The sequence below is a fragment of the Budorcas taxicolor genome, chromosome 15 (assembly GCF_023091745.1).
Source record: "Budorcas taxicolor isolate Tak-1 chromosome 15, Takin1.1, whole genome shotgun sequence".
NCBI classification, from domain to species: domain Eukaryota; kingdom Metazoa; phylum Chordata; class Mammalia; order Artiodactyla; family Bovidae; genus Budorcas; species Budorcas taxicolor.
Genome location: NC_068924.1, coordinates 52457886 through 52472633, shown reverse-complemented (window position 1 = coordinate 52472633; position 14748 = coordinate 52457886). Strand labels below are relative to the sequence as shown.

Genomic DNA, 14748 nt, shown 5'->3' with positions numbered 1-14748 from the left:
ATGCAGCTAATTCTGCTCTCTGGAGAAGGAAACGGCAACCCACTCCAGTGCTTTTGCCTGGAGAATCCACGGATGGAGGAGCCTGGTAGGCTACAGTCCATGGGGTTGCAAAGAGTCAGACACGACTGAGCGACTTTTTCAATTCTGCTCTCAGGATACCTAATAACAGTGCCCAGCACAGATTGTTGTTTAATTGCTAAGTCGTGTCCGACTCTTTGCAACACTATGGACTGTAGCCTGCCAGGCTCCTCTGTCCATGGGGTTTCCCTGGCAAGAATACTGAAGTGGGTTGCCATTTCCTTCTCTGAGGGATCTTCCCAACCCAGGGATCGAATCTGCATCTCCTGCATTGGCAGGCAAATTCTTTACTTCCGAGCCACCAGGGAAGACCCCAACACAGATAAGGAACTCAATAAATATTTTTGAGTAAATAAATCAGTAGATATAGAATGGCAAAAGAAAATTCTGTTGAGCAGTCAACTTCAACAGTGGTTGTCATATTTTGGTCCAGGGCTTTCCCCCGAGTGCAATGGAATAATGTTCATCTTTATATGATATCTTGCACTGTATAAGAATTTCACTTCTTCATAAGAAGCTTTTTCTTTAAAAAAAAAAAAAACCTGCATGGCAAAAAAATCTTTAAAAGCAAAGTCAAAAAACAAAAGACTTACATCACAGGGAAAGGGCAAATATACAAAATAGATAAAGAGTTCTGGAGAAGGAACTGGCAATCCACTCTAGTACCCTTGCCTGGAGAATCCCATGGACAGAGGAGCCTGGTGAGCTACAGTCCATGGAGGGTCACAAACAGTCAGTCATGACTGAGTGATAACATGTGTACATACTTCCTGAACTTATAGAAGAAAAATCTAACATACAAATATAAAAATGGGCAAAATATATGAAAAGATAGGTTACCAGAAAAATGCAGTGGTCTTTAAACAATGAAAAAGTATTTAGTCGACTGTATTAAAATAGTGTATAAAAAGAATACAAATTAAAACTACAGTGTGAATTTCCCTAGTGGTCCAGTGGTTAGGAATCTGCCTGCCAGTGCAGGGGATGTGGGTTTGAACCCTGGTCTGGGAAGATTTCAGATACTGCAGGGCAACTAAACCCATGTGCCACAACTACTGAGTCCACGTGCTGCCACAACTGAAGCCCGTGAGTTCTAGAGTCCACACTTCGCAACAAGAAAGCCACTGCAATAAGAAATTTCTGCACTGCAACCAGAGAGTATCTCCTCACTGCTCACCATGATTAGAGAAAGCCTGGCACAGCCAAAACAAAACAGTAAATAAAAAAATGTAAAACTACACTGAAATGCCATTTTCCACATAATCAGATTAGCAAAACAATATTTTGGCAATATGCATGTAGAAAATCAGAACCCTTGTAAATTACTTGTGAGAATGCAAATTGATAGAGCATTACTGTGATACCCACCAGAAGTATATATGCATTTACCCTTTGACCCAGAAATCTCATTTCTAGGAATCAATCTCAAAGATACGCTGGCAATAATTCATTAGGCTACTCATTCATCATTAGGGAACAGGTTGAAAAAAATTTTTTTAAGTATAATGCATCTATAAAAAGGAAGTGATAAGGCTGTATACTGATCTAGAATATGCTAATGGACTTTCCTGGTGGCTCAAATGGTAAAGAATCTGCCTGGAAAGCAGAAGACCCTGGGTTGGGAAGATCCCCTGGAGAAGGGCATGATAACCCACTGCAGTATTCATGCCTAGCAAATCCCATCGACGGAGGAGCCTGGCGGGCTATGGTCCCTATGGTCGCACCAAGTTGGACACAACTGGAGTGACTTTGCACACACGCACACAGAAGGATGAAACTTCTGAATTAATAAAGATGGTTACCTACAAGGAGAGAGAGGGAACAGAGTGGAGGGGACAGGAACGGAAACAAGACAAATGTACAATCTGACTTTAGATGTATATATAATTTTTATATAATTAAAAGAAATAAAAAAGAAAAAACACAATTCCCTCCTTTTTAAAACAAACAGAAACACTTGACCTTAGATGTCTATCAAATCAATGGCATGATCATTAGGAAAATTACTCCAAGAGTCATCGAAACAGTGCTTTGACTGTACATCCTAAGAGGGATATAAGAAAAATCATAATAGTTTAAATTACATTGAGATGTCTTTTAAAAAATATGTTACAGTTTTACTTAAGAGATTAGATTGAAATTAAATCATTCTATAATCATTTAAAACATTTCATTTTGAAATTATTTTATACTTACAAAAAGTTGCAAAGACAGTATAGAATTTCTAGTTAACCTTTCATCCAGCTTCCTCTAATTTTAACATCTTGTGAAACCATTCTGCATTCATCAGAACTAAGAAACTAACATGAATCTATATAACACATTATCACTCAAAGTCCATCTTTTACATTAGGGCCCACTCTTGGTATTATATATTATTTTTTGTATAGACATCCAGTTGTTCCAGCACCATTTTTTAAAGCCTATTCTTCATCATTAAATTGTCTTTGAACTTTTGTCAAATACCGAACTATAGTTGTGTCTATTTCTGGGCTCTGTTCTGTTCCATTGGTACATTTCTCTGTCTTTTTACTAACACCACGTCATCTTGATTACTGTAGCTTTACACTTAGTGTTGAAATTGGGTAGTGTGAATCCCCCAACTTTGTTTTTCTCTTTTAGAATTGTTTTGACTACTTTAGTTCCTTTGCTTTTTGATATAAATTTTGGAACTAACTTGCTGGGTTTTGATTGGGATTGTGCTGAATCTATGTGTTAAATTTGGGATACTTGACATTTTACCAATATTGAGTTCCAATTTAACAACATGGATATCTCTTCATTTAGCTAGATTTTCTTTGATTTTATTCATCAGTGTTTTGTAGTTTTTAGCCTATGGATTGTGCACATATTTTGTGGAAGAAAGAAAGTGAAAGTCGCTCAATCGTGTCCAACTCTTTGTGATCCAATGAACTATACAGTTCATGGAATTCTCTAGGCCAGAATACTGAAAGGGTAGCCTTTCCCTTCTCCAGGGGATTTTCCCTACCCAGGGATCCAACCCAGGTCTCCCGCATTGCAGGCGGATTCTTTACCAGCTGAGCTACCAGGAAGTCCAAGAATACTGGAGTGGGTAGCCTATCCCTTCTCCAGCGGATCTTCCCGATCCACTGCAGGCAGATTCTTTACCAACTGAGCTATGAGGGAAGCCCCACATATCTTGTTAGGTTTATATTTAAGTGCACTTTTTGTTAGTCTATTAATATGGTGGGCTTTTCATTGATTGGTTTTGAATGTTGAACAGATTCTTTATTCCTGGAATGAACTCCACTTGGTTATGATATATTGTCCTCTATAAATATTGCTAAGTTTGATTTTTTTTAATATTTTGTTTAGGATTTCTGCATGAGGGATACTGATCTGCAGTTTTCTATTAATTTCTTTGCCTAGTTTGATATTAGGTTAATATTGGCTGGCCTTATAAAATGAGTTGGAAAGTTCTCTCTCCTCTTCTATAATCTGGAAAACATTATGTAGAATTGGTATTTTTTTTCCTTAAATATTTAGTAGTATTTTCTTATGAAATGACCTGTGTCTGGAATTTCCTTTTAGGGAATTCTTTTTTCTACAAAATTAATTTCTTTACTAGATATAGAAGTGTGGGGTTCTTTGTATTTATTTTTGGCTGAATCTTTGTTGCTTTGCATGAGCTTTCTCTAATTGTGGAGCATGGGTTTCTCATTGTAGTGGCTTCTCTTGTTGCAGAGCACAGGCTCCAGGCACTCAGGCTTAATTGTTCAAGGCGTGTGGAATCTTCCCAAACCAGGGGTAGAATCATGTTCCCTGCCTTGGCAGGCGGATTCTTATCCACTGCACCACCAGGGAAGTCCTAGATAAAGAAGTTTTAAAATTATGCATTTATTCTTGAATGGGTTTTGGTAGTTTGTACCTCTCGAGGAATTTGTCCCTTTCATCCACATTATAAAATTTATAGACATAGCGTTGTTTGTAGCAGTCTTTCATTATCCTTTTAAAGTCTGTGATGTCTCTTCTTCCATTTTGAATGTTGCTAATTTGTGTCTTCAATTCTTCTTCTTGGTCAATCTGGCTATAGATGTATCAATTTTATCAACTTTTCAAAGAGTCAGATTTTAAACCTAAATGTCCCTCATGAAATAGCTAGAGGGAAGCTCAGGGAACTCAGTGCTGTATGATGACCTAGAGGAGTGGGTTGGAGGTGTGGGAGGGAGGCTCAAGAGGGAGGTGATAGATGTATAAATATAGCCGATTCACTTTGTGGTAGAGCAGAAACTAACACAACATTGTAAAGCAATTATACTCCAATTAAAAAAAAGAATCAGCCTTTAGTTTTATTGATTTTGCTCAGCAGTTTTTCTGTTTTCAGTTGTATTGATTCTTGCTATAATATTTATAATTTTCTTTAAGTACTTTGGGTTTAATTTTATATCCTTTTTCTAGTTTCTTAAAGTGAAAGATTAGATTGTTGATATGAGCCTTTTATTCTTTTCCAATATAAGTATTAAACTCTATAAATTTCCCTCTAGCTACTGCTTTCATAATTCCCTACAATTTTGAAATATTGTACTTCTCTCTCTTTTTTTTCAACTCAGAATGTGTTTTTTAATTTCCCTTGAGACTTCTTAAATTCTGGAGCACTTCCTCAGGCCCATCCACTTGAATAGGGCTTGATTCCGACCTCTGCCTCACCAGCATCACGTGGCTGCTAAGATCTTTCTGCAGCTCTGTAACCTCCCAGCTGCTATCTTCTTCTGGTTTCTCAAAGTCTTTTCCTATACGTGCACACCTGAGGAGCTGGTCCCTGACTTGAAGGGAATTTGTATAGATTTTGAAGTTCCTTCCCTGTAGTACTATCCTCCCCAGTATTTTGCCTTTTAATTTCCAGCCTTTTTGGTAATCCAAATTCCAATTTGTATCTCCTGTTTATTAGGACTTTATTTTTCTAATTGAGCTCTATTCTTCAGTCCTGTAAATTGGGAAATGCCCTCAGGTAAAAATCTGGGATCATGTGGAAATTACTTCATGAGCTTTCCTATTCTCAAGGATCACAATCCTTCAAGGTCTCTGAAGCCTTCAAACAATTGTTTTACATATTTTATCCAGCTTTTACAGTTGTTTTTGGCATGAGGTTTAGTTCCAAAGAAGGTACTCTGTCATAGGCAATACTTAGAAGTCCTCTTTGAGTTTTTGCACTATTGGTAGGAGAAACGCAGTGCAGACCCTAGGATTTTAGAGTGAACATTGTGGATAACTATTCTCCTTTTGAGAAACAGTTCCTAGCCCTAGTGCAGCTGAAAGCCTGACAAGAAACACTGAAGGACTATGGGTCCCAAGCTGACCCTTACAAACTGGGTATTAATTTGAACAAATGAAATATAAAACTGGATATGTACAAAAACATCCCACTGTCAAGTGGGAAGTCAGGTAATAAATATCATATTAGCTCAAGCAGATCTTGAAGGCACAAGACAGTTGTATGAGTGGGTGGCTCAGACTTCCAAGATGTACCATCTTGCAATATTGATACCTTCCCATCAGTTCTGACATGGGGCCTCATGGGAAATTCCCTGTAATCAACTCTCCCAAGAAGAAAGAAATCAGGCTTGATTTCACAAACAGTTCTTCACAGTATTCTGAGACTACTCAAACATGGACTGCTGCTACATTACAGCCCATTCAGGAAGGCCCCGAAGGATCAACAGGAAGATAAATCCTGTCAGTGGGCAGAACCTTTGCCATTGCCTCTTATCTTTCACCTGGTAGGTTCCTCTCACCTGGAAGGTAAAATGGAAAGAGGTTTGGATCTATACAAGTTTATAAGCAATGGCTACGTCTTTGCTGGTATATGAAGTAACTTAGAGCAAAGTAACAGGTTTGGTGAAGAGAAGATCTGGAGAGATTTAAGGCAATAGACTTCTGAGAAAGGCCTCAAACTGTGAAGATATTCTTGGCCCATGTGACAATTTACCAAAGGGAACTCATGGTGAAAAAACTCTCTGAAACCAGCAAAAATAGGTAAAATCAAATACACAAGATGACCCATTCATGAATATCAGTCAGACTCATAATGAGAACGAAGGTTACACCATTGGCATAAAGTTTGAGGCCCCTGAGAGCTGTTAATAATGTTCTAATCATTACCAGCAAAGCCTAGGGACAAATCCTACCTCACTCTTCATGTATGCTGTAGGTGATGCCAGGGAGTTTATTCCTGAGGGATGATGGGTCCTCAAGGGAGCACCATCTGGAAGAAAATAACCCCAGGAGGCCTACCTGAAAGCAGGGAACTGAGGGTTTAATAGGTCATGGATCAGCCTCTAACAAGTCTTCACATGGAGACACAATAGGATACACCAGTATGGACCGGCTTAATAGGTAAGCAGAACCAGGGATGGAGCATCCAGAGACAGGCAGGGAAAACCGGGGCAAGGAGACAGGGGCAGAGAAGCCAGGATGTATGAACTTGGGGCAGTGGTCAGGGAGACTGGTTGGGTGAGAACAAGAGGCAGGAGCACAGAATCCAGGTTGGCTGTGCGCACGTGGGTTGTGAGACCTTGAGCCACACGTTCTGACAGGGCCAGGCAAAGGAGGACTCTTACATGTGGGATTCAAACCACATCCTCATCAAATCATTTCCTCCCACAGGAAATCAAGGCTGACGGAGCAGTGACCATTGGAAACATGAGGGCACGCTGAGTGCTTACCTGTCCCAGGCTCTTGTGTAGTGTTGTCTAAACATTCCCTTTGCATTCTCTCCACAAGGGCACAACAATCCCGGAAGGTCACAAATGAGGGAAACGAGTTCAGACAGAGGAAAGTGACTTGCCCAAGGTCACACAACTGCAGGTATGAGCTGGGATGGGACTCCAGTCCTTTCTGACTCATAAGTGCATACTCTTGACCACTAAGGCCCGCAGGACAGAATGAAGGTAAAGCCCCTGGCTGGTCGCAGGTGCGCAGGAGAGGTGGGAGAGCCCTCACCCTCTTGCTTTGGGGTGTGGACCATGTGACATGACTCTGCCAGACATGGAATGAACACTCAGGAAAGGATTTTGAATTCCAATTGGATTGGAAACCCTTCAGAGATCTTCTCCTCTAAACCTCTCACTATACAGATGAGAAAACCAAGTCTCAGGGACCCAGAGTCACAGCAAGCAAGTAGCAGAGCTGGTCCAGGAGCCAAGACTCTTGGTTGCAAGGTGGAGTTCTTTAACAGCAGTCTGCTTCCTAACCACCTCTGCTCTCGCCGCTCGCTAATTGTGACCTTGAACAAGGGCCTGTCCTTCTCCAGTCCTTGGTCTCCCATTTGCTGAGGGGCGTAAACACTCCCTGAAAGGGCTGGATGAAAGAGGAGATGATGTCTATCAAGTGCAGCATCAGGTTGGACACTCAGTGACTGGGCTTTCTGTCCTTCCCTGTCCCCACCTGCACGTTGACTCTCTCGTAGACAGTCCCACCAGGGAGGACTTTCTGGGGCAAATTCTGTGCCCTGGGAAAGAGTACCCATTAGTCCCTAAAGCACACGATGGCATCACTCAGATGTAGTGTGTAATCTAAATAAAAATAAGAGCCCTAACCTGTAAAATAAATTTAAGAAATTTCAACCAAATTTGGATATTCCCTATGATGGGCTAGTTGAATGGTGCTTTGAAAGATAAAATGCAAAAGTACTTCATAAAGTACTTTTGGTGTCCCTGTTTGGCTGGTGTCCCACATGCCTATTGGATGGTCCAGTACCACCTGGCAATAAAAAGCCATGTCCCACCCCTCCACTGAGGTCTCAGCATCCCTCCTTCATCGTCTAAGCAGTGGGACAGAGGCGGGATGAGATGGGTAGCCAAGCTGATGGCCTTTTAGGGTCCCACTGGCCTCCCCTCTCAGCCTTTCTGTCCCTCAAATCCCCTGCTCTGCCTCACCCAGGACTGCAGACACGACTGCCTGTCTGAGAGTAAAAATGTCTGTGGCAGTGCAAAGCAGTTTCACTTTTTTTGCTAGGTCCTGGGGTCTGATTTTTGGAATATTATTTTAAAGGAAGATTTCCATTGCCAGATACTAGTTCTTAGTGCTTATCCTATAGCAACTCAAGATAAAAACTTGAATTATAAATTTGTCTGATATTATCAATGAAAAAGTGGAAAGGGAAACAGAAAACCTTGGTCTTAATATGTTCTCCTCTGTAAAGCTGAACTTCTGGATTCCCCAGGAGACATGGAGAGTAGAAGAGAGAGTCCTGTCCCAGGAATCAAAGACCTGAGTTCTGGGGATGACTCTGCATCCAGTGCCATTGGTACCTGGAAAAGTTCTCACCGTTTTTGTGCTCAGCCTCTTGCCTTCAGGAGGAAAACTGGTTAGATCTGAAAATTAAAAGTTTTTTCCAGCGTTTACATTGATGGTTTTATGCATAAGAGGTGTTTCGAGAGAGAGAGAAATTAGAGGTGACTCTAGGAAAAGTGTGGGGCCCTGCTCACAGAATCATCAGGATCAACATGGAATTGCCTGCAATGGGAACAGGGATTGCTTAGCCCAAGGGGTGAGTATCGAGTAGATGGCAAATCAGTATTTCTCTTAATTCAATCCCCCTAGATCTATGAACACACTTCCTCCTGATTCCTTCTTGGTCGGGGAAGGGGGGAGTTCTTTGGCCTTGGAGCAGCTATTACAGGCAAACCTCCAGTTCCTCTCCATCTAAAATGCTTCTCAAGCAATGATCAGGGACAGAGAAGCCCGGTGGAGAGAGGGTGTGCCAAACAGGAGTTTGAGCTGAGCTGCATGCCAGCAGAGGCAAGTTCAAGAGTAACACAGATATACTCCCTGGATTCCCTGTTGCTGCCCATTTGCAGGAGAATCCATGCTCAGTTCTGACTCCAGTCAGGAATGACTCTTTCCGCCAAAGGCATTTTCAGTATCACTCCCGTCACTGCAATGGGACAGAGCCCCACACCCAGAGACAGAAAAGGGAGTACTCACCTTAGAGACAGGCAAAACCGCTGCGCCAAGCAAACAAAGGAGAGGGAGCCATTCCTGGTCAATAATTGTGATGAGAAGATAGCATGTTGCTGTAACTGTTAGAGAAATCAGGCCTCCCTAGCAGTGTGGTGACAAAGATGTCACTTTTTTAAAATCTTAAAGCAATGCCAAATGAGAAAGGAGCTCAAGGACATGGTTTAAGAGACCCGATATCCCTGAAAGGATCATATGGGACATGGACAAGGGGACCAAAAGAGTTCTTTCACAACACTTGGCACAACTGAAATTAAATCATTATGTGATTCTTTGCTTAATGTCTTTCTCTACCGCTGAAATTTCTGCTCCATTATGTTAGAGACCTTCTTTGTTTTGTTCAACTTGTTATATATGCAGCATGTAACACTTGGTTTGGTATATTGTAGATAATTTTGCCACATTATTTTTTTAAAAGGAAAAGGGGAATTCTGAGAGAGGATGAAGACAGAGCCCATCATGTCTGTTCTAGTGTTGGTTGTAAATAAATGCGGTTACAGTATACAGTGTTCGCTCTGTAATTCATATTCCAGAATCACCGATTGTTCTGGTTTCCAAGTCCTCCCACCGCTCACTTCCTGGGCATCCAGCTTAAACCATCATGGAGACTATAGCCTGCAATGAATCAGAGGAGTCATGGACCATCTTCTACCTTATGGGCATCCCTTCTCTGCCAAAATCCCTCTTCCTTCCTATCTTCTTCATCTTTCTCCTTCTCTACCTACTCATCCTGGTGGGAAGCGCCCTGATCCTGGTGGCCGTGGTGATAGAGCCCAGCCTTCACAAGCCCATGTACTTCTTCCTGATCAACCTCTCAGCCCTGGACATCCTCTTCACCACAACCACTGTCCCCAAGATGCTGTCCTTATTCTTGCGTGGGGACCGCTGCCTCAGCTCCCCTGCCTGCTTCCTGCAGATGTACCTCTTCCACAGCTTCTCCTGCTCTGAAGCCTTCATCCTGGTGGTCATGGCCTATGACCGCTATGTGGCCATCTGCCGCCCGCTGCATTACCCTGCGCTCATGACCCCGCAGACCAGTGCTGCCCTGGCAGCCAGTGCCTGGCTCACCGCCCTCCTTCTGCCCATCCCAGCAGTGGTGCAGACCTCCCACATGGCTTTTGAAAACACCGCTCACATCTACCACTGCTTCTGTGACCACTTAGCTGTGGTCCAGGCCTCCTGCTCTGACACCAGCCCCCAGACCCTCATGGGCTTCTGCATCGCCATGGTGGTGTCCTTCCTGCCCCTTCTCCTGGTGCTTCTCTCCTATGCCCACATCCTGGCCTCAGTGCTTCGCATCAACTCCTGAGAAGGACGCTCCAAAGTCTTCTCCACCTGCAGCTCCCACCTCCTGGTGGTTGGCACCTACTACTCATCCATTGCCATAGCCTATGTGGCCTACAGGGCTGACCTGCCCCTTGACTTCCACATCATGGGCAACGTGGTGTATGCTATTCTCACACCTGTCCTCAACCCTCTCATCTATACGCTGAGGAACAAGGATGTCAAAGCAGCCATCACCAAAATGGCATGTCCCTGGAACCCAAATAATTCTGCAAAACCCTGATTGATAGTGAAATTTATTTTCTCACGAACACCAGTAACAATAGAGGTAAAATTGGATAATTCAGATAGCCAAAGAGTCAGAACAATAATTCTTAAAATACAGTCCTAGGTATTGTTCCATTGTAACAAAATAATGATTTTCTTGCCTTAATTCACAGACAAAACTGGTTGGGCTTTTCAATTTTTAAGCTGTGACTCCCAAATTTCACAAGATTTGTGTTCACATTTCCACTAATTCAAACAATTTTGATTCTCAGAGACTTAAATATTTGACTAGAAAGAAATTCAGTTTTTTCCCTGGTAGAGCTTCTAATATTTCTAAATGCCCCCAGGATGGCTGACACATAGTTATGAATCAGCCTTGCCCTTTTTGCTGGAGTAGTAACTTAGAAATCCTCTTCAATGAAAACGTCTGAAACTGCTACCATCTCAATTCTTGTTACCTGAAAATACACTGCCACTACCAATGTGTCAATACCAGTCATGCAGGAGATTTACCACTGGTGTCTAGGCCTTCATAGTGTCCTGAAAGTAGAGCATACCCTTCCTTGAGGTTACGCTTAGGCAAGAAGTATTCCTTAGCAAACCTGTACAGGCAAAGCATTGCAATTCTTTTAATTTTAAGCCATGCAACAGTTTTTCCATCCATAACAAGGAGAGCTGTTTTTTTCTCTTACTAGTAGCCTGTGGTGTCCAGGACCTGCACTCTTGCTCACAATACAAACGTAGGTATTCCTCTTAGCTCTAGAAGCCAGCCCTATCTCTTGATTCCCTTTCCCTATGCCAAATTTCCTCTTGAAGAATATTTTCCACCTATCACCTCACCTGCTAATTGGCACAGTCTCTCTTATCTCCCATTTTAAAAAAAGCTATTTTCAACTTTTGTGCATCAAATGACACCATCAGGAGAATAAAAAGACAATCCACAATGGGGAAAAATATTCATAAATTAAGGAATTAATATCCAAAATATATTAAGAACTCCTACCACTCAAAACAACAACAGCAACACCCAATTTAGAAAATGGGCAAAAGTTTTGAATAGACATTTCTCTGAAGGAGACATACAAATGTCAAATTAGCCCATGAAAAGATGTTTGACATTACCATCCGTCTGGCAAGTCAAAACCATAATGAGATAGCACTTCCTACCCATTAGGATGGATATTATCCAAAAATGGAAAATACCAAGTGTTAGAGAGAATGAGGAGCAATTGGAAAGCTTGAAAAAAAAAAAATGATGCAGCCACTGTGGAAAACAATATGATGGTTCCTCAAGAAGTTAAATATAGAATTAATGAATGATCCATCATCTCCACTTCTGGGTATATACCCAAAAGAATTGAAAGCAGAGTACTAAGAGACATTTGTTCACCTGTGTTCATAGCAACATTATTCACAGTAGCCAAAAGATGGAAACAACGCCAATGTCCATCAGCAGGTGAACAGATAAACATATACACCCTGTGGAATATAATTCAGCCTTAAAATGAATGAAATGCTGATACGTGCAACAACATGGACAAACCTTAATGAAGCTGTAAGTGAAATAAGCCAAGTACAAAGGGGTAAATATTGTGAGATTCCATTTACATGAGGCGCTTGTCATAGTCAAATCATGGAAACAGAAAGTGAAACAGTGGTTCCCGGGAGCTAGGGGTGAGTGGGGAAGGGAGAGTTACTGTTTTCTGCATGTGGAGTTCTGTCTGGGATGACGAAAGAGTTCTGGAAATGTACACTGGTGATGGTTGCACAACGTTGTGAATGGACTCAATACTACTTCACATACATTTAAAGATGGTTCAGATGGTAAGTTTTATGTTACATATGTGCACCACAATAAAAGATATTTTAACAAATAGTTTCAAATCAGACCACAGGTCACAAGTCCTTGAGTAGCCCAGGGGCTGGCTGCCATTTTGTCAGATCTCCACCTCTAGACCCACTGATCAGCTGTGGTCAGAGGAAGATATATGGAGTTCATCACATGGTTTGACATGAACACAAGAATTCATGGAGCAGTTTGCCTTAAAAAGTGGGGTGGGAAGGCATTTGTAACCTGGTACATTTAGGGGAATCATTGCCCTATCGGTGTCAGGCGGGTGTTGGGAGGTTGTGGAGATTTGGGTGAGACTGGGAAATTTCATCTCTCAAATATCTCTAGCCTGCCTCTACTCCTCTCCATCCCACTTCATTCACTCCGGTGCAGGTGTTACCACCGTCTCTCTCCTGAAGGAGCGCAATCATCTCTCCAACCGTCTCTCTGCCTCTGTGCCCACCCTCCACTTCATACCAGACCAGAATGGGCTTTCTGGCAGACAAATCTGGTCACCTTACCACCCTCAATAGAACTTAAAGGCTCTCTCTGCTCTGGCTCCTCCTAAATGACTTCTTTGACCTCACATCTCACCATTGCCTCTCTAAAAGGAGAGGCAATTCTGAATTTTTTTTCAGTTTGTCAAACACACCAACTCATTCTCATTCTCACCAATCAGTCACCCTTCTCTCTTCCTCTTTGTCTATTTCAACTGAAATCTTAGTCAGGCTTCTCCTGTAACATCACATTCTCGGAGGAGCCTGCCCGGGCACCTTGCCCTGAAAAGTGAGGTAGATGCCCTTTGTGTGTGCCCCCTTAGCACTCTATTACTCCCCCATCATAGTGTCAATGCTAGTTGCTCAGCTGTGTCTGACTCTTTGCGATCCCGTGGACTGTGGCTCACCAGACCCTACTGTCCATGGAATTCTCCAGGCAAGAATACTGGAGTGAGTTGCCATTTCCTTCTCCAGGGGAGCTTCCCAACCCAGGGATCAAACCCAGGTCTTCTGCATTGCAGGCAGATTTTTTACCACCTGAGCCACCAGGGAAGCCTCATCATGGCACTTTTAAATTTTTAACTTCTGAACCTTAGGAGAAAAGAGCTCTGAGCTCATGATACCTTTTAGTCTTTGTAGGCTCCTTGCTTGTTTTATCTTCCCCTTTACCTCCAAGCCCCCAGTTCCCACTCCACTCCCCTTTCTCACAATAAGTATGTCCATAAATATAAGCATATCTTTGAAAAGTAGGTAGTGTTGCTTATGTGCATGTATGTACAAGTTGAATTCACATAAAAAGAATTATGTTACACATCTCCATTTATTTCTTACGTTTTCATTTAGTGTCTCTGTTGCTATTTATAGATCTAGTTTCATTGGTTCTTACTGACATTCCATGATATGATTTCATCACATTTTACTTTTCTAGTGGAGGCCACCTAAATTACCTCTAACTCTTTGCTATCAGTGTGTCTTGATAAATGCCCTTGTGTATGTCCTTGTATGAATCCATGGAAGATTCTCCCTGAAAGACAGAACAAACACATTAGTCATGGTGTGCACAAACTTTAGCTAAACATAGTCCCTCTTCATTATTTGTAGATTCTGTGTTTGTAAATTCATTTACCTACTGAACCTAAAACCAGTACTGATGGCAGTTTCAGGGTCACTCAGGGACACACCCAGAGCAGCAAAATATCTGAGCCATCATGTGCATGTTTCAGTTGAGGTCTAATAAGAAAATACTCTACCCTCTTGTTTCAGCTCATATCATGATCAAGTGTCCTTCCCATGGTCTATTTTTGCCATGCTTTTAGCATTTTTGTGCTCTTTTGGTAATTTCCCTGTTTAAATTGGTACCCAAGCATGGTGCTCAAGTGGTGTCTAAGACTTCTAAGCATAAAAGTCTGTGATGTGCCTTATGGAGAAAACACATGTGTTATTAAGCTTCATTCAGGCATGGGTTATAGTGCTGTTGGCCATGAGTTCAAGGTTAATAAATCAATAGCGTATATACTAAATGGGGATTTTTAAATTAATTTTTACTGGAGTATAGTTGACTTACAATATTGTGTTAGTTTCCACTGTACAGCAAAATGAATCAGTTATACGTATACATGTTGTTGCTGTTGTTCAGTTGGTAAGTTGTATCCAACTCTCTTTGCAATCCCATGCCAGGCTTCCCTGTCCTTCACTATCTCCTGGAGTTTGCTCCAACTCATGTCTATTGAGTTAGTGTTGCTGTCTAATCATCTCATCCTCTGCCACCCTCTTCTCTTTTTGCCTTCCATCTTTCCCAGCATCAGGGTCTTT

General features: G+C 41.9%; 1 protein-coding gene across 1 annotated transcript; it reads left to right on the top strand.

Moving 5' to 3' along the window:
- The first annotated feature begins 9658 nt into the window (after nucleotides 1-9658).
- Nucleotides 9659-10624, top strand: LOC128060878 (olfactory receptor 2AT4-like). The gene is given in 1 exon segment (XM_052653238.1): nucleotides 9659-10624. A coding segment is annotated over 1 exon segment (966 nt).
- The last annotated feature ends 4124 nt before the right edge of the window (nucleotides 10625-14748 follow it).